A 19,679-nucleotide genomic window follows, 5' to 3' on the forward strand; every position below is an offset into this window, starting at 1 on the left:
ACATAATTCACCCGCGGGACCTCGAGTTGGGGTGCGGGGTTCATGAACAAAATAGTTCCCATTGAGGACCTTATCTCGGAAAATGATTCTGTCCCTACACCTGATAAAATAGTTACTGTTTGCTGTGGTCTAACCAATCTGTGTCAGAGTGTTGTTGACTAAAGCTTATCACTGATGTGCTTATACATGCAAAATGTATGTACGTACATGTATTTTATTTGGTCGAGTGATTTATAATTTAGGTTACATGTATGTTTTGTAGTTTTCATTTTAATCTTGACTTATTTGATCTCTTGAGCAATGTCTAGTGATTCCTTTTATGAGATTATTAAAATATTTACCACCATTACTTTTAAAGTTGAACTTTATGTAGGTAATTAGGAATAACTGATATGCCTGACCAGTATATACTCAATCATATGTCTGAAAATAATTCTGTGATCATGTTCATTAACGTTATTTTAGCATTTAGTTTGTACCACTCAAGCAATCCAGAAACTGATAAAAAATCTCTGGGTTGACAGTTCGAACATTCAGTGTGATAACTTCTCTTCCATCAATACGTGTCCAGTTTTCTCTTTTTCGCATTCACTCAGAAATTAAGTAGCCTCACCCTACATGTTAAAATTGCTTTGTGTGTTACACTAACCTTAGCAGAGTGGAGACACAGTTTGCTTACAATAATACTGCTGCATCACGAACCCAGCCATTGATGAATTAGTTGTAGGCCTCCAGACTTTTGTAATTCTTTAGTTGGTCCATGGTATAAGTGCTTGTTGAGAAGAAGAGATAGTTGACGATGTCTGGATAGGTTACCGATGCACACAGTTAGAAATTCTTGCTCCATTTGTGTTTCTCCAAGGCATATGGGTTGATATTGTCAATCTAAGCACACTTCTTGTAGTAATGGTTTCTCTTCACCTAATGAGCCCCGATAACTGTCCAGTCTTTTTAGCCGTCATGCGTCACTTTTAACAGTCGTACAAACATTTGTGTAATTTAGGTCTGTATGCAAAAGCGTTAAGAGTAGCACAAGTAGCATACCATAGCAAAGATTCTTGGAAATTTGGGGTTTATGAAAAATTTCCACTTGTAGCTACATTTTATATTACGCATTACACTTCCTCACCCAAAGTTTTTCCATGACACAACTATTTTTTGATGTTATCCATTTTTACATCACTTTTAACTGGCCAAAATGTTTTAGCTACGTGAAGTCCCCTCTAACCCTGAATGATGGCCTCAGCAGTTTTTTGGAGTGTACTGAATCACTCCCATCAGGTCCTTTAAAAGATTCAGTGACCAAATCGTTAACATTTTTTTTCATAAAGCAATTTAAGTGCTTCCTCCTTCCATTAATGATCCATCCCTGAGCTTCAGGTTTACGCAACACATTCATCGAAGCACTACATGACATGACAGAATTATCTGTCGCGTATTTTAAGCAAAGGCGGGAAGATTATCCATCCATCCATCCATTATCTGAGTCACTTATCCTTACAAGGGTCCCAAGAGTGCTGGAGCCTATACCAGCTTCTTCAGGCAGGAGGCCGGGTACACCCTTGACCAGTCTGAACCGGTTGCCAACCAATCACAGGGCACATAAACAACCCTTACTTTTAACTATATTATCTTTAATAATGAACAATATTTAAGTCAATGATTTAATGAAAGAAAACCATAATTAGTATGCAACACTTTTTGTTGAGAAAATCTTTGCAAGTGCAGAGGACCAATTCTACAACATACCTAGGAAATTACAATCTCCCTGCATTGGTAAACTGTTTTTAGATGCTGGCAGGCTACTTATGTAGTCTTTAAGGGTGACCTGGTACCCACATATTGTTGAACTCTGCTGTATCGTGCATGCAATACAGCTTAAAATGAACTGTAACAGAGACAGCTGAGTTCTTTTAAGTGTTTATTTTGTGGCAGATCAAACAGTTTTGGGAACTCTTTGTCAGTGGAATTAAAAAAAAAAAACAAGACATGCCCAAGATGTTGGAGCTGAACAAACTAAAACATTACAAAAGTGACCTTTCGTGTCAATCCACAGAGCAAAACTAGAGACTAAATCAATGTTTAAAGACAGCAAACTTATACAATGGTTTCTGGTAAAAGGAACATGTTTTGAGGGCGAGGGGAACGGGAACCACTCAAATAGTCCTAATTGTTTCCAATTACTCATGCAATTACATATTTTATGTTTGATAGATGATGTTTCAGCATGGTAATAGACCCCGATTAAATGAAATGAAACAGCTGAGAGCATTTCTTAGAATGTAGCAGTCTTGGGTTCCTAAAATGACAAAGAGATCCAGGACAGCCTTGAAGAACATTATCTCAATTCCGCTGTACTTTGAAATAGACAAAAACGACATTGCCTGAATTCAGGAACCTGGTACGTCTCAGAGGAGTCCCTCCATCTCTCTCATAAAGGCTTCATACACCTGGTCCTTGGTCTTCATGCTGGGTTGAGCCACAGCCCCAATGTGAGCTGGGTGAGAAATATTCATAGAAGCAGCGGAAGAGTGCGGTTTGTGACCATGGCCACTTCCCATTCCGTCATCTCCCCTCCTTGCCCCGACAGCACCTTTGTCCAATGGACCAACTGCCGGCCCTGGCGCAGGACCACTCTTGTCCCTTCGCACTCTAAGTGCAGTGGGCACAAACCGTGTGACCTCCGCTTTGGGATTGATAATTTGTGGTTTGGCAGAAATGGTGGCCCCAACACCGCCTCCAAGACTGCCCGCACCAGCGATGGAGGTGAGGTTGGCCCGTTTTTCAATGGTTGCTGCGTGGAGATGGCTGACAGCAGAGGCTGCAGCAGTCCCTGGGGGAGGGGGCATTTGTATGACACCGGGCCGCATGGACATCGACGGAGGTGGCATGCTGCTTTGTGGGCCATCTTGACCGGATCCTGGGCCTTTTTGCCGCTGAACGAGGCTGGGAGGAGCACTAAGCACGTTGCCGCTGAGAGGTGGAGGAAAGAGGGCGAGAGGTGGCGCCATGGGACGGGGGGGCCCACCTGCTCTTGGAGGAGGAGGTGGGATACCTGGAAGTGAAACCAAGACATGGGTATATTGAAGAGATTTTAAGCACATGACTGGTTAGTCATCCATTAGATTTTGTGTAATTAACCAAACATCCCCAATTTTACATGTTTTTACGTGAGTGTGTGAACATTTGTTACCTAATTCAACCTTCAAATGCAGCTTGGTTGCATAAGTACAACATAGACATAATTTGTCCTCACCATACTACTCCGACTCATGGTGCTTGTGCATACCTAAACTCTCCAACTTCCAACACAAACACTAGTGAAGACTGACCAGAAGGAATCAGTGTATTGGAACAAGGGATACATGATTTTGTTTTACTACTGATCACCAATAACGTTCAGAAATTTACTAATAACTTAGTCTGGTCTATGAATAGAAACAGATGAAAACAGGTTTATTGTATTTTTCACAATCGAATAACAGCATTTATTCGTTCTACCTCTCTTTATGATTGATAAGACAAGTTAAACAATAAAACAAAATATGCAGCAAATTAATAATGCTTAAAGGTCAAGTGTCATCCCCATAAACATTCTAAAATCAATATTGAAATGAAAAATACGTATAACATTATTGACTTCAACGTCTATACGAAAAAATATGAGCAGAGACCGCGTCATCCATGCGCAAAGTTGCGGAAGTCTCAGTCGACATCCAAGTGTTCACCATATTGGTTGTCCATGACGTCACCCCGGACATTCGCCATTGAAAACACGCTGTGGCGCCTACTATGGGACACGCCCCTTCAGACACACAAGCTCTTTTCAAAGAGGAGAACATCTCACAATTGAGTGAAGTCATCAGGGCAATATTACCCTATTGTTTCTAGCCAGATTTAGATGATATGCGGATTATTTCTAACTCACAACAGACTCTCATACAGTATGTATGAGCCAGCCCGGCTGAAGCCATGCTCGTCCGCGAGGTAAGGCATGGCCGGCGTGCTGGTCCGCCCACCTACCATGAGACACGGAAGCTCTTTTCAAAGAAGAAAACATCTCACAATCGAGTGAAGTGTCCGGGGGAATATTACCCTATTGTTTCGAGCCATATTTAGATGATACACGGAAGCTCGGCCGAAGCCATGATCGGTGGACACGGCACTGACGGGCACATTGACACATTTAGCACCCCTAACTTACGGACGCGGATCTTTTGTTACGTTCTCAAAGGATTATGGCCTCCCCCCAACCATTGTTTTTTTTTAGTAGCTGTATACACACCTACCTGTCATTTGGAACCTATGAAGCTCTTGTCCTTTGCACCCATGCAATCCATTTTTCACGACAAACCGGGTCTCTTGGAAACCTATGAAGGTAAATCCATCCTCCCGAGTGTTCAAGCAATGTCCAGCAATGCAACAAGCCGGCATTTTGGCTAACACGAAGGAACAACGAGCTACCTTCCCGCAGGTAAAACTAATAGAAAGAAACGAGTCTGCTTGAGTGTGCTACTGCCTCCAATGTCACTTCCTGCTTATTGTCGAAAACAAATCCATGGCGGGAGTGACAAAAAGCCATATATGTCAAGATCATGTTTTGTGGTGAAAAAAACGGATGGGTCCATACCGGCTGACATTTTTTCATTAATAACATACTAAAAATCATCAATTTCATGACAGTGGCACTTCAAGTTTTAACCCAACAAAACAAGACAAAGCTGATGTTTCTAAAAGTCAATGCATACCGAACCAATTCGAAAACTGTGAACACAAAACAAAGATATGAACCGAACAGTGAATTTTTTGAACCTTTTCACCCCTATTAAAAACACCCCACAAATGTATATAAATTCCTCCAGTACTCTGGACTTTGTGCTACCTGCAACCATTATCTTACCAGGTGGCGCTGGGGGCGGTAGCCGCGGAGGGGGTCCACGTGGTGGGGGGCCTGGAGGAAGACCCGGAGGGGGACCAGGTGGTGGACCAGGCGGGCGACCCGGTGGAGGTCCGGGGGGTAAAAGACGAGGTATTGGACCCCTCATGCCAGGAATACCAAGTGGCCTTAAGAATGGAGGAGCACCTGAAAACAAGAGGCATACAATACAAATGATGATTGCTTATCAAGTAAGAACTTTAAAATACAGCTAAATGGAGAAGGGTAGCATAGAGTGCAAGTTGTGAATCATGTTTCTGCTCAGGTGCAGCCACTGAAACAAGCTTAATCAGGCACATGCTCTAAATCTGACTCCCTGGACCAATAAGAGTAATGAGGTGACATTGAACAGTGTTTGGTTCATTGAGTGTAGCACATTTATGGCAGGTAAAAAGATTTAACACTGAAAAGGACATTAATCTAACCTGGTGGAGGGCCAGGAGGGGGACCAGAGGGTGGACCAGGAGGCCTCATTGGTGGAGCAGGTGGGGGACCCATTGGTGGAGGCCCAGTCATTGGAGGACCCTGCAAGGGTGGGGGCTGGCCCACTGGCCCACTTGGAGGGGGGACACGCTGACTGGCAGAAACTTGAGGCGGGTCCCCTGGTGGCCCATTCTCTTCGGCGTCAGAGCTATCAGATTCATCTGTGCCCTCTTCCTCGACTTCTTCTTCTTCCTCTTCAGGAATAGACTGACCTGATCAGAGAAAATACAGCCATCCAACATTATTTACATAACTGAGGTGAGTACATTTGAAGAAAGAATACCCACCCAATTTTAATATACAAACCTGCCATCTTTAACATCATTGCCTGGAGAGGGGTAATGGCCTTGGACTTCTTGCCAGACTTTCTTTTCGTTCCTTCATTGGAAGAATCTGAAGGCATGTCTGCAAAACGTACACTGCGACCTATTGTACAGTAGAGATTAGAAAAATCAACAAAACGCAATAGTATCACAACACAAATTTACAGGGAATAATTGCATTTCGCCTAGAAAATGAATGACAAAACATTCTAGAAGACTTAATTACTTTCAACAAAATGCATCCAACTTGTTTTTGATAACGTGAGCAGAACTAAGCAGTTTGAAGGCTATTTATGACGTTGATTAAAATACTCTCATGAATAACGCACCCCCCAACCCCCTAAAAACAGAATAAAATGCAATATTATGCAGGAGGGGGTAGACTTTTTCAAATGTATAAATGATTACTATAGGTTGTGAACAAGGTGTACTCTCTATTTAATGTGAAACGTATTGTCAAATTTTACAAATTTACATGTAATTTGGTATATTTTCACCACTCAGCTGAGAACCATGAGCTCCTTGTAGGGCCATATTGATATAAAATCCAAAATATTACTGATTTCATCCAACTTTTCAGATAGGGATGAGAGCATATTTGGAAAAGTCCACATTGTGGAAGGACTGGTCACAGCTTTGTGACATTAAGGAATGGTAACCTTTTTTATTTTTTCTCTTTTTTTTAATGTTTTATTTCTTTGTATTTGAATACTTTAAATGCTTTGAAATTCTAAATAAATGGATTGTATTAAATGTGGTACACCTACGGAAAACAGCAAATTGGGGTTGATTTTGGGGGCACGCATTATACTCAAAAACGATGCTTCTACTAGAACTTTATAAATAGAATTTGGAAACAATCCAATAAAGTAGTTACAACAGTTATTAGACTCTAAAATCAGAAATTCTCACCGGCTTGTCTTTCACCTCTCTCCTCATCTCTTTTATCTCGTCTATCAGCTCCCTTTCTTGAGTCACCATCCTCATCCCGCTCATCGTCACTGTCCTCCTCAGAGTCGCTGTCGTCGTCGTCCCTGTCGCTACCACTGCCGCTGTCCTGATCTCTTCCGAAGTCTGCTGAGCCCCTGTCCAAGCCAGGAATTGAGGGCTCTATTCAGGCAGAAAAAGCAATCTCATGAGTAAAATAAAATAGACCTCCATGATCCTGAATAGAGGAAAAAAAAAAATCTAAACAAAGGCCATTCATAAAAAGGAATTATGATTCGTGTATTACCAGTGTCAGTGCCAAATGGCCGCCGTGAAGGAATACCATACATTGCCAAAACTTGTGGTGGTGGGGGTCCAGGTGGAGGCCCGGGGGGTTTCTTCCCTGGGGGTAACCGTGGCACAGGTGGCAATGTTGGCAATATTGGGCCAGGCAATACAGGAGGTTTACTTTGGGGAACACATAAATGAATGGCGGCAATTGAGTAATATTTATCATTTGTTTTGCAGGTCAATATCCATAAACAAGAGTCTGATGCTTCATAAAACATCATTCTACTTTTAAGAAAATTGTGGTATCTCAGGTAACCTCAGTGGAAATGTACAGTAATCTAACATATATTGCCACTCGAGTTAAATGATGGATTTTGGACCTTCAGATGTACGATGGAGTCCTGCATAAACACACTCAAGGACCTGGGATTCTCCTTTTTGTCGATTATTCTCCAAAATGTCTTTTCTTTGGGCGGGCTAACCACTCCAGCTTGTTGTATAAAACGCACAGTGGTGATGTATACTGGCTTATTCAGTGGAAATGGAAAAAAAAAGGCAGGCAGGAATATCCAAATAAAGGAATTAAAAGTAAGAGCCTACCCAAAAAAGGAGCCTTTCTTTAGTATCGAAGGAGGCTGAGCCCCTGGTAGAGGAATGTCCTGGATGTGGATATTGGAGGGTGCATGGGGCATATCTGGTAAAGGAATACTGTCAACCTCCACAGATTCTGCATTCTGGAAGAAAAAAAAAACCCAAAAAACATTACCTTGTAGTTGTAATTAATAAGACAGTCTTTATTGAAGACATTTCAGTTCACTCTTTGGAAGCTTTACAACTTGTACCAAGATATGCTGATTGTGGCCTGTCTGACTAAGCAGCAGTAAAGCATCATTTCATTCAAAAGCAAAAAGAAAGAAGAGAAAAACCCACAAACCTTGACCGAATCAAAATAGAGAGCCAACTGGCCCCGTTTACTCTCGTATTCTAGTTCCAATTTGCGCAGGTCCTTGTAGGTTTCAGGATTCTCTCGCTCATACAGACGAACAATACGTTCAAATGTCTCCCGTAGCTTCTTCCGCTTGTCCCTCAGCACTTTCTCATTCAACAAGGGCTGCTGGACTGGGTTGAACTCTATTGCCAAGATCAAATAATACCTTTAGGCTTTAATGAATATTGCAGTTACACCATAGTGAATGTCCATGTCAAGTAAGAACCAAGCTAGTCAGATAAAAGAACAAACTCACCCATTTCATCCAATTTCTCCATGTCTCTGATTATCTGTCTAGGGTCCTTCATCTTCAGAACTGCTGCTCTGACCATCATTCTCTGTTTTTTATTCTGTAAAGAGCATTAATAATAGTATACAAATGTAAGTGCTTATGGATTTTTTTAGTAAATGATTGAAACAATAACAAAAATAAACATTACCTTTTTCAACTCCCTTTTCCTGGCTTCTTTTCCTGTAATTAAAAATTGTGTGCATGGTTATGCTGTTCACAACAGACAATTTCTGTTTATTTGCACAGAGATTCTGATGGCAGGTACTCACTGGCCTGATCCGTGGGGTTCATGAATTTCCCACTCTTGGTGGAGGAAGTTGAACGTCGCCCCATTGTTGCGGTGTGGTCCTTCCCCCTAAAGAGACATTAGAATTTGTCAATTTAGGATGATTTGAAATAGCTAACTTCCATCCGTGAGTCTGTCCATCCATCCATCTTCCGTGACTCAGGGCGAGAGGGGGGGTTTCACCCTGAACTGGTCGCCAACCAATCGCTAATAGACTAACTCGCATTCACACCTTCGGAAAATTTAGAGTCTTCAATTAATCTATGATGGATGTTTTGGGTGGGTATTTGGGAGGAAACTGTAGCAACTGTGCAAAACACGAGGGAACAAGGAAAACATGCAAACTCCACAGTCAAGACCGGATTTGAACCCGGGCGCCCAGTTGGCTTCAATGCATATGAAATGAAATTCTATACTGTACACACAGATATAATGTTTCTATTTTACATACGTTTCAGACGGCAGTGATTCACGAATCCCATTGAGGGACATAGACGAATAGATTCTGTCTTTTCGTATCGTGATAGTGGTAGTTGCTGCATTGAAATTAATCACACTGAAACACACTTGAACAAAGTTCCTGATCGACAAACAATGTTTCGAATCTATCATAACGTGCTTAAATATTCAGAATTGTTGCATTATTTTAATTAAAAAACACGAAAACGACGCTGGGATTAGCCGAAAGGCTAATATTAGCCTCAACTTGTAGCTAGGACCGCGTTAGCTATAGCAACAGAGAATGAAACCCCCCAAAAATAGTCAACATTACCTGTTAAAGACGAAAACAAATAGAATGCGCAATAACCTCCAAACGCAAGGTTGCGTATGAAGGTTTAAACAAAATATGTGGCTCAAGCCATACAACAGAAACTAAACGCCGTAATAACTGAATGACACTCGACCACGGCTCGCCATGTTAGCATTAGCAGCCGAGACCCAGCAACGGCGGAACCAATTACTCGACGTCATCAAAACAAGACAAGGCTTCATGGAACACTTAAACATAGGTAATGGTGTGTGTCTAAATCACGCTCAGAAAGGAGGGTCAAAGTCTTCAGGACGGCAAGTAAATTACAACACCAAGTTGGTACAGTATTTAGTCTTGCTTACGTTTGCACACAATGCCGTGCAATCACAACAAGAGAAATGGGGATAATGTTTCACAGGTATTGTTGTGGCATTCGCTTTGGCGTTAATATAAAAGTAGCACTCGACCGGGCGTAACTCATGAAATATTTACATAAATGGACCCTTAGTTGTATACTAAAATACATATATTTGCATGCTACAATTTTCCATGATTTCTGATTTCAATCTTTTTTTTTAAACAACATATATGACTAACAACCAACTGCAGGGACAATTATATGTATAATTAAGTATGCAATAATATGATTGGTGACTGTACGTTTATCTAGTTTTCTTTGGGGAACTCTAAGCGAAAACATGATTGTGTTACCAAGAAAGTGTCAGTTGTTGCTCAAGTGATGTAGTCAGAGGTTGTGGAATGTGAAACAAGTAATCAACAGGGGGAGACATTTGACTGCTATGTTGTCTTGAAAAACGATATACGTACTGTGCTGCCATTTAATATTAAAGATACCATCCATCCATCCATCATCCATCCATCCATCCATCCATCCATCCATCCATCCATCCATCCATCCATCCATCCATCCATCCATCCATCCATCCATCCATCCATCCATCCATCATCCATCCATCTTTCTGAGCCGCTTACCCTCATGAGGCTTGCGGGAGTGCTGGAGCCTTTCCTAGCTATCATCGGGCAGGAGGCGGGGTACACCCTGAGCTGATTGCCAGCCAATTGCAGGGCACCTAGAAACAACCAAACAGTCACACTCACAATCACACCGAGAGGAAATTTAGAGTCTCCAATTAATGTTGCATGTTTTTGGGATGTGAGAGGAAACCGGAGTGCCCGGAGAAAACGCACGCAGTCACAGGGAGAACATGCAAACTCCACACAGGTTTCCAGATGATCCACCGTGCCACCTGTTTATGCACAGTGTGAGAAAACTGAGTTTAGCACAGTGATGCTTAAGCTGCTTTCAATCGAACGGCAGAGGTCAAGACACACACTGTGTGTGTGTGCGTGTACACGTGCGTGGGTGCTTCCAAGCCTTTCCACATTGCACCCGCCAGGGCACAACGTGCCACCATCCAAGACTCGTGATACATGCTCCAAAGGGGCATCCACAGAATGCTGTGTAGCATTGTGTAGCTTCAAGTTGAAAAATCATTAACTTGGAAGTGGCGTAGATGAGATGTCAGATGCCGGATCCAATAGGAGACGGGTTGGAGGAGTGATTTCACGATGCTAACAGCGATACACCAACCAGGAGGAAAAACCTTCAAGCTACCTCATGTTAGTCTTCTCAGCAAACATCTCCAAATATGGGCAAGCTTGGTTCATTTATCCAAGTGCCTAAACAAAGAAAACCAGGAATAGTGTGAAAAATCTGAAACACTTAAGAACAACAATCCTCACAACCCTCGAAACCCTCAAAAGAAATTGAATAGTCATCAAAAGTGTACTTTCTGACTCTAAAATAGCATTTGTCATACATCCTCGAGGATTTTTCCCTAAGATGAGCACAAAGGCTAGATCTCATGTTGTTTGTCCATAACCGTGTGTGCCCTGTGATTGGCTGGTGACCAGTCAAGGGTGTAACCGACCTCTAGGCCAAAAGTCATCTGAGAGACCGAGACTAATGAGAACAAAACTAGAAAAATGTTGAGGATGAATGTACAAGTATATTATAAACACAAGTGTGATGGTAATACCGTGAACTGAGATATTCACTTGTAAAGTCACATTGTAAACTAACTAGTTTGAATGAGTGTAAAACACTTAAAACTGCTGTAAATTACATAATAATAGTTATACAGTATTGGCGTACAGATAAGATGAATCCGTTTAACTTTCTAAAATCTGTCAACTTGATTTATCACATACATATGAGGAGGAATGACACAAAACACACCCACACACACAGTGATTTTCATTATTTTTTACTTATTCATCACACTACTCTACAGGCTGAAAGAGGTGATAGAATCATAGAGACAAGTGGTCTGGTCTGTACAGAATTGCCAGATAAAATTTCTCTTGCATTGCTCCCACAATTTTTGCCAAAACCTTTGGAAATGTCCCCCACCCACCCTGTGACTTGAATAGAAAAGAGGTTTAGCTTTAAAGAGCAAGGTGATAATAAAAAAGCAATCTAAAGCAATTGATGTCATGATGAAGAGTCAACTGTTGTTGTTTGGCGTCTAATAGGGAATGGGTCCATAGTAGGCATTGTAGGCAGCGATGACCCCGGCTGTGTCCATCATGTGCTCGCAAGCCAGGTTGGACTCACACACTTCTCTCAGGCTGGGTAAAGATACACAACATTTTCCACATGGTCATTATTGGTCAAAGTCATTGACGAAAGCTGATATGATGAACTACTGGATGTGATTATATGTGCCTTTTCTTAGCCACCAATGCTTGTCGGTGAGTCTTAAGTGGCCTACCTCTCCAATTGGGTCAGGGACAGCTCAACGGGAGCTCTCCTGGGTGGCACCACTGCGGCAGCCTGTGTCCGCTCCACAAACACTCCTGCACGCCACACACATTTAACACAACCTTCGCTCACGGTCTACGTGATTACAAATGTCTGACAAACGTCCTCCACGGCTGATCAAACCAAAAGCAAATCTTCATCGCACACGTTAATTATCATAGACATTTTTCTTTCCATTTCACATAATAATAAAACCAAATCTAATCAGTTTTTCTTTTCATATCAAAATCACTGTTAGGACGTTATTTGACTACATTTGACAAAAATACTACGGCGCTAAAATGTGAACTCGTACCTTGATGGCCGTGATTGTTGTGGTTGTTGTGGCTGTTGTGGTTGTTGTTGTGATTGTTGTGGTGGTTGTTGTTGTTGTTATGGTCGTTGTAATTGCGATGATTGTTGTCGTCGTGGTCATCGTGGTCGTCACCATTGGAGTCCATGGAGTCTGTAAAATACAAGACAAAAATGTCAAAAAATTCTTGGAAAAAAGAACAAAAAATAAAGGAAGGATAATTGAAGGGATGCACTTTAGTCAGGTGATATTGTTGCTCCGTATCAATGTTGATTTTCAGAAACCCCCCCCCCACTGCATAATTAAACAGCAAACCGACATATGTTTGGATTTCTTACCTGAAGTCAGACAGGCAACGGCCAGGGAGCAAAAAACCAGGATGGCCAAAGTCTTCATCTTGAGGGTCGGTCAATGAGGAGGCTTGAGGATGGAAACGGCTCTGTTGTTCGTCTCTCTGCAAACGTATATACCAACTCAAATTTATACACGTGGCTCTCTCAAGATGATTGGTTAGGGAATCATGTATCACACACGCACCCGCAAACACACGCACACACACACACACACACACACACACACACACACACACACACACACACACCACACACACACACACACACACCAAGTTGAATATCAAATTAAAAAAAAAACATTAACACACAAAGACTGCCCAAGGTGCTCTGATTTAAAGATGATTTGGAGTCAAATTGGATTAATTACTAACTTTATCATTATTATCTTTTTTTTTTAAACAAACTCCATTTACAAATACTGTAGCTGTTCATTTTTTCATCCCGTTAAAGCTCAAAGGAGATTTGTGGTTGTTGCATGCAAAAATATGAACATTTCCCATTTTAGTGATGAGATTTCTGCAAAATTAAAAACAAAAAGTATAAACAGTAAAACTTGTGCCCCATTTGTGTGTAATGTCAATGTCAATGTTTGATGACGTGTCAGAGTTGCGATGCCTTAGAGCAGTCTGGAGATGTCAGATATTTGTCGACTCCTCCTCATCATTTGCCAAACATCATAGGTGTCAAAGTCATGGCCTGGGGGCCTGATGCGGCTCGCCACTTCATTTTATGAGGCCAGTGAAAGCAAATCATGTCAACCTCCGTGGTTTTTGCTAAAATAGATACCAAAATTGTTACATAATACTTAATGCTGAAATATTTCATGCTATCTTTAGTTGCTAAACATCCTTTTACAGTAACTTGAACAATAGCTGAACAAACTATTATCCTTGACTTCTGATTTCATAACTAGTTAATCAAGTTGTTGCGTAGCTGATATGTAATACTGTGATGGGAAAATTTACCTACAATGTTGCCCATGCCAAAAATGAGTTTGAGACGTCTGCCATATATATAGAGACGTCACATCAAGGGACATTTGACGCATACAAAACCCGATTCCTTCTTTTTAGTGTTTTTAAAGTCAAATGCGAGTAGCAATAAAAGTCCATTCTAGTGTAGATACCGAGCTGCAAAGTGACTTTCGCTCCATTGACTGCATGATCCCTAATATACATATCAAATTGTTTATTCTCGTCTGCTTTTCTCGTCCCCCCCCCCCCCCCACTTATTTGGATTAGATTCTGAATTGCTCTTGCTGAACTCTCACAAGATATAATTTCACCGTCTGGGTCAATGCTGGGCCTTGGCTGTATTTCGGTGAATGACTTCAACTGAGCTTCATTTCCATTTCAGGACATTTTGATTGGGTCATTTGTGGGCACGCGGGAGCTAAGAATAAGAAATCATTAAACCTTCCTGCGCTTTAAAATCGGTGTGGAAGTTGTGCTAGTCTAGAACAGCAAAGCTCCCACTTGTATAAAGGGCGGAGATTGCCCTAATGACTGCAAACAACTTCCATATAGAAGATTTTCTGATTTGCAAACACTCCCAATAAAGTAAAAAGAGGATGAAGACAAACACAAAATAAAATATTTTTATTTTCTCACTGACAGCAGAGCTGCGGGTGGGTCATGGATAAAGAAGTGCGGATAGAGGAGCGAATGCTTAATATATAGGGAACAAACATACACGTAGCTTATAAATGATGTGATCAGTTGATACATACAAATGATGGACCACGAATGTGTACGTTAATGATGATAATGTAATGTCATCATTTACAAAATACTCACATCCAGAGGAGCCCACCATTATAACTTAGGTCATAGATTAATGCCAGTAGGTGAAATGTGTCTGTTGCAAACATATACAATATCCGCATGTTGAAAATACTTTGGCTGTTTTATTATTGTGTGCGCATGTAAGTTTAATATCAGCATGTTGTTTAATATCGACGAGCTGCAGTTGGTCTCCTGTCAGGAGTGCGGGTTCCAAAGTATCTCCGGTAGGCCACCTGGTAGCCGTTGTGATAGGCGAAGAAGCGGCAGGGAGAGTAATCCTCGCAGACCTCTGCACGTCTCTCTGCCGGCGACTTGACCCTCCGACTGAGTTGAGAATACGGAGAGAGAGAGAAATGTCTCTTTTGGCATTTCTGTCTTTCAGTCATTCCTTCTTGCTTTGAATGATTCATATTGATCTTTTTGTTGTGCTCTTTTGAACGCGCAAAACACTGACAGACGTGTATATTACCTCACAAAGTACCTGTTGTAGCCATTTCCTCTGGGCAAGTTGTATGCGGTGTGTCTCTGTGGCGTGATGAAGGAATTGGCTCGCCTCGGGGCCACAAACACATCTGAAATGGCAATATTTGTCATTGAGGAAAAACACTGACCCAGACAACAGGCCACTGATCTTTTCGGGTAACGTTGACTTTTATTTAGCACAAGTGAGATGCATCTGATCTTTCAGGGTAACATACGAGGAAAGGAAAGGGAGTGATGAAACATTTATCTACCTTCCCTGGATTCTGTGCTTTCATTGGAGTCTACGATGAAAGACAAGCAACAGGGTTAATTATAAATGACAAACAGGATATAAATTATTGTGACAGTACATCGAAGGGACCTCATAGTCCACGTACCTGAATTTGAACGGGTAGCTCTACTTCTCCCAAGGCAAAGTGAGAGCACAGCACAGAGTGCCAGAATCTGAAGAAGGGTTCTCATCTTTGGGCCTCTTTCTTTGCCTGAAATGAGGGGGAAAAAAAGTTATGTACACAATCCATATTTTCACCAGAGGTTGGAATTTGATAGAAAGAGCCCAGATCAAATTTTTTTTTTAGCTTTTCATAAACCACAAGTTAAAAAAAAACTGTGCCTGCTTATCTATCTATCTATCTATCTATCTATCTATCTATCTATCTATCTATCTATCATCTATCTATCTATCTATCTATCTATCTATCTATCTATCTATCTATCTATCTATCTATCTATCTATCTATCTATCTATCTATCTATCTATCTATCTATCTATCTATCTATCTATCTATCTATCTATCTATCTATCTATCTATCTATCTATCTATCTATCTATCATCTATCTATCTATCTATCTATCTATCTATCTATCTATCTATCTATCTATCCTTCTTTCCCACGCATTATAAAATTCTAAACATAACTATAACTTAAGTTGCATTTATAAAGCCAGAATGAAAACCCTCAAAGCCAGGGCCAATCCACAAGAAGGACTCCGCAGCGCAAACGGCTATTTGCGAGGAAGAACCATAAAAGAGCAGTTGGCGTTTAACGCAGCAGCAGGACCAACTGAAGGAGAAATTGATTATGGTTATAAAGAAGTGCGTGGGCACGCACACACACACAAATTCATGCAGAATTGACGTGTAGTCATCTAAGAGCTACTGTAAAATGTGCAGCACCTGCACAAACAGAATTACTAATTGCTTTTTAACATTAATCCCATGCACACACGCCGTATTTGCATGCCTGCACTGCAGAGGAGCTTTCATCCGTCCCTTCTGTTTGTGGGATTTGGATAAGATTCCGTTCCAGCTGCCTCCCCCTTTTCAATGTCAATAGCTGCTTTCATTATACGGTGAGCACCCACACCCACCCATGGGACGCTGACACATGCTTACACACTCTTGGAGTGTTTATAACGCCAAACCCTCAGGCATAGCTCGGCTTCACTTAAAAACCAACAGTGGTGGGCACAGAAATAACAAGTCTGCAGGCCAAAGTTCAAAAAGTAGCCACACTCGCGTGTGTGTGCTGACAACAGTGTCTCCAGAACTTAATAATCACTTAATCCTTTACACGGGTTCTCGTGAGTTTGTGGCCCACAACTTTCCCTGCAGTAAGAATGGACGTACCGTAATGCTAAAAGTTGTTTGCAAGATTAAAGTCAGTGTTCACCCAAAAGGTTAATTTTGCAAAATGTATATTATACATTTTTGTTGATATAAAATTAAAGCAAAACAAATAAAGGATATATAAAAAGTAGAAAATGTAAGTGTGATTTGATCAAAACAAGACCAGCAATTAACAAAGAAACTTTTTTTCCCCCCAATAATGTACTCACCGTAAGTTAAGTACGGAATGAGAAGTGTTGGAAATATCAGTCAGTCTATTTTTCCTCCGGAATATTTCCTAATTCCTCCGAGCAAGTCTTTTATACTTACCTCTCCTCCCTCCACCCTTTCATTTCACCCACCGACTCCCTCCCAAATTGCCCTCTCTCCTCCCTTCTCATGTGTATCAGCCCTCTTTTTTCCATCATTTATTCAGACCAGAGTATTAGCTCACTCTCTCCCAACTCCCATGATTCAGCGGTGCAGTTGAGAAGGCAAGAAAAACACTTTGGGGGTAAACAGAAGCAGGGTGGATAAAGTGCTGGCACGGGGACATTGAGCCTGGCTCGTCGCAGGTACATGATAATATTCGCTGCCATTTGACAGCGCGGCAGAAAATTATATGAAACGCGCTCACCACCGTCCGGCTGTCCACTCAATGGAAGCGTTCCACTTTTATGCCCCATAATTCAGATGTGGCAATTCTTGATGATGGAGTAATTCAGAGAGCAAGCCACTAAAGAATCACTTGGGGGGGTATTTTGGAACTGTTCCTTTACGTTCATGAAAGGAGGATGTGTTCTCCTCTTCGGGCAGGGATCTATGTGATTGTCAATAGAAAACAAACCTCTAATGTGCAAACATAACACGAAATTTTAAAAAATGGATCTCTTTGGTTTATTGATTATTCGCGAACATGTCTGAGGTGTAAAAGTGCTTATGTGCTAGCTTCACAGCCAAGTCAACCAATGTGTCAATGGGCCACTTATGATGAGGTCGGTGCAGGAGTAAGATTATGGTGTACATCTGAGAGTTATGTAACGCCAAATCAGATTTGGCTCAAGCAGAATAACTATGTGAGCCAACAGTAAACAAACGAGAATAGGAGACCAGTCAATGCCAGGAATCAGTCAGACTCAGACAGTCAGATCAACACTAGGATGGAGATAAAGACTGCAGACTTCAGGAGGAGGAGATGGGGCCCCAATAGAGAGACTTCAGACCATGTTGTGTCTGTCATGCTCAAGTATGAGGACACAAACTCACATTCAATCATGTTGTCATGGACAACTGTTGACTCTGGAGGGACTGAGCAGGTCATTGTCTGCTGGAAATACCAAATGTCCAAATTAATCTCTTCTGAGGGGGGAGCAGAGGGACTGAGTGCATTCAATACATTCAACGAAAGCTTGCTTGAGCTCCACATTTAAATGCAGACCAACAATGTTTACATTTGCACATTTTGCTCTGCATCAGACTAGGCCAAAATGTTCATAGGAGACTCGCGGTTGCTTCCTTAATGTCGTTGTGTGGTGGCGTTTGCAAAGCACGTGATACCCACAGTGGAGCAGAGCGGTGGCCGCACTGATGTCTTTATGATGCCAAGAGAACAAATGTTTTTGAAACTTTGCATCCCCTTTTAAAAGCACCAAGTAAGATTGCTAAAGATCGAATTCTTGATTGACTTAAAAAGAACAACCTACGTGTGAAGAAATACAGGCCAGATCCTCGAATGTCGAAGCTTCCCACCCCAAATTTAAGGCCAAGGACATTTAATGAAGATTGTATCCAGATGAGGTAAGATCCACTCTGTGTATTCAAAAAGTGATTTAAAAGCGTTGGATTGGGTTGATTGATTACAGTTGTGTTTATGGTCATCTGACAGCCAGATTAATACAAATTAAAAAACAGGAAGTAATGGGAGTTGCCCCTGTCATCTATGTGTCATGAACACTACATATCAGTAAAATCAAAACGAAAATACGGTTTATTGGCAGTTAATGTGTATTATGGACTTTGACATTCTTTATTGACTGCTTTTTTTCAGAATTGAATGCTGTTTTGGTGTTTGCTGTGTTTTCTTTTTGTTTTCACTGCATCCTATAATTTTGTTGGGTGATGCAATAACACCAAGAGACAGCCTTTTCTTTCTCAGTTCTGCTGTGAATAATGCGTTGATTTTTTTTTTTTTAGAAATTGCAAAATTATGCTGGCGTTGCTCCAGGTTTGCACCCTACTGAACACCAAACAATTTTTGAGTGGTGTGCCTCTTGTAGTGCCATTAGGAGTGATGTTGACCTGACCTGACCAGACCTGGACCCTGAACACGATAATTAGTATGGAAAAATGATAGAGGCCAACAACAGTGATTTCTAAATCTCTCGTCTCCATTCTGTTTTTCCTCTCCTTGAAATGGGTTCCTTGCCAGCCAGGCGGGAGGCCTGCAGACTCCTGCGGTTGTACCCACTCAAGGCCTCACACCTGGCCCCCAGCAACAAGCCACAGTGTGCACCCACACAGTCAGCTCACCAGATTCAGAGCACAGCAGTCAGTTTCAAGTGTGTTGCTCAGACGCTTCCGTTCCGGCTCTTTCCTTGCAAACAGTCTGGTCTTCCCTCAGCGCCCACTGCCTTGTCTAGCCTTCAAAGTCACCTCAGTGTTCCAGTGCTTTGCCAACCCATTGGCATCTCACAGTCATGCGACTGAGTTGCATTGGATGCCAAGCTGCTCTCCAAATCTTGATCACTGGAATTGACTGGGGTGCCCTCGCAAAAGGTTCTTATCTGTTCTGTTGACTGGCTGTTCTCTAATCTCCTGCCATCACCACTCTCCAGTTCTAGGTTGGCCTTCTGAACTCTTCTGTCTGCCCACATTCCAGTTTTTACGTGATCTGGAGAATTTTATTGTGCTACCACAGAGTCCAGGAAGCAATCACAACAGAGCTATTTTATTTTTCTTCTTTGTTTCCGTTGCTTGTTTAATCACAGGTATCTGCGAGCAATTGGACTGGGGGTGTCCCGAGGAGTGTGTGGCGT

General features: G+C 41.7%; 3 protein-coding genes across 3 annotated transcripts; all 3 read right to left on the reverse strand.

Annotated features, from left to right (window-relative positions):
• Positions 1 to 1,908: 1,908 nt before the first annotated feature.
• On the reverse strand, positions 1,909 to 9,501 carry LOC133514945 (WW domain-binding protein 11). The gene is made up of 12 exons (XM_061847067.1): positions 9,299 to 9,501; positions 8,510 to 8,595; positions 8,389 to 8,420; positions 8,205 to 8,298; positions 7,895 to 8,091; positions 7,561 to 7,694; positions 6,977 to 7,137; positions 6,655 to 6,852; positions 5,726 to 5,845; positions 5,362 to 5,631; positions 4,901 to 5,083; positions 1,909 to 3,055 (listed from the first exon to the last, which is right to left on the reverse strand). Exons 2-12 carry the CDS (start codon positions 8,571 to 8,573, stop codon positions 2,409 to 2,411), a joined length of 2,100 nt encoding a protein of 699 aa, XP_061703051.1. The 5' UTR covers positions 8,574 to 8,595; positions 9,299 to 9,501; the 3' UTR covers positions 1,909 to 2,408.
• A 2,325-nt stretch (positions 9,502 to 11,826) lies between these two features.
• Positions 11,827 to 12,815, reverse strand: bglap (bone gamma-carboxyglutamate (gla) protein). Its single transcript, XM_061846235.1, has 4 exons — positions 12,753 to 12,815; positions 12,418 to 12,567; positions 12,073 to 12,157; positions 11,827 to 11,929 (listed from the first exon to the last, which is right to left on the reverse strand). The coding sequence occupies exons 1-4, from the start codon at positions 12,808 to 12,810 to the stop codon at positions 11,827 to 11,829; spliced, it is 396 nt and encodes a 131-aa protein (XP_061702219.1). The 5' UTR covers positions 12,811 to 12,815.
• A 1,535-nt stretch (positions 12,816 to 14,350) lies between these two features.
• mgp (matrix Gla protein) lies at positions 14,351 to 16,984 on the reverse strand. The gene is made up of 5 exons (XM_061846234.1): positions 16,875 to 16,984; positions 15,412 to 15,516; positions 15,286 to 15,315; positions 15,021 to 15,123; positions 14,351 to 14,875 (listed from the first exon to the last, which is right to left on the reverse strand). The coding sequence occupies exons 2-5, from the start codon at positions 15,494 to 15,496 to the stop codon at positions 14,716 to 14,718; spliced, it is 378 nt and encodes a 125-aa protein (XP_061702218.1). The 5' UTR covers positions 15,497 to 15,516; positions 16,875 to 16,984; the 3' UTR covers positions 14,351 to 14,715.
• Positions 16,985 to 19,679: the final 2,695 nt, after the last annotated feature.

This window comes from Syngnathoides biaculeatus, chromosome 16, assembly GCF_019802595.1.
Source record: "Syngnathoides biaculeatus isolate LvHL_M chromosome 16, ASM1980259v1, whole genome shotgun sequence".
Classification (NCBI taxonomy): Eukaryota; Metazoa; Chordata; class Actinopteri; order Syngnathiformes; family Syngnathidae; genus Syngnathoides; species Syngnathoides biaculeatus.

Coding starts and splice junctions, on each gene's coding strand:
- LOC133514945 (XM_061847067.1), bottom strand. CDS start 8,573: ATGGGGCGACGTTCAACTTCCTCCACCAAGAGTGGGAAATTCATGAAC. Junction 8,299..8,388: donor GGAAAAGGGAGTTGAAAAAG/GTAATGTTTATT, acceptor TGCTCTTTACAG/AATAAAAAACAGAGAATGAT. Junction 5,084..5,361: donor CCCTCCTGGCCCTCCACCAG/GTTAGATTAATG, acceptor TCTTGTTTTCAG/GTGCTCCTCCATTCTTAAGG.
- bglap (XM_061846235.1), bottom strand. CDS start 12,810: ATGAAGACTTTGGCCATCCTGGTTTTTTGCTCCCTGGCCGTTGCCTGT. Junction 12,568..12,752: donor CGTTGCCTGTCTGACTTCAG/GTAAGAAATCCA, acceptor TGTATTTTACAG/ACTCCATGGACTCCAATGGT. Junction 12,158..12,417: donor CAACAATCACGGCCATCAAG/GTACGAGTTCAC, acceptor TGTGGCGTGCAG/GAGTGTTTGTGGAGCGGACA.
- mgp (XM_061846234.1), bottom strand. CDS start 15,496: ATGAGAACCCTTCTTCAGATTCTGGCACTCTGTGCTGTGCTCTCACTT. Junction 15,316..15,411: donor AGCTACCCGTTCAAATTCAG/GTACGTGGACTA, acceptor CTTTCATCGTAG/ACTCCAATGAAAGCACAGAA. Junction 15,124..15,285: donor AAGCACAGAATCCAGGGAAG/GTAGATAAATGT, acceptor TTGCCATTTCAG/ATGTGTTTGTGGCCCCGAGG.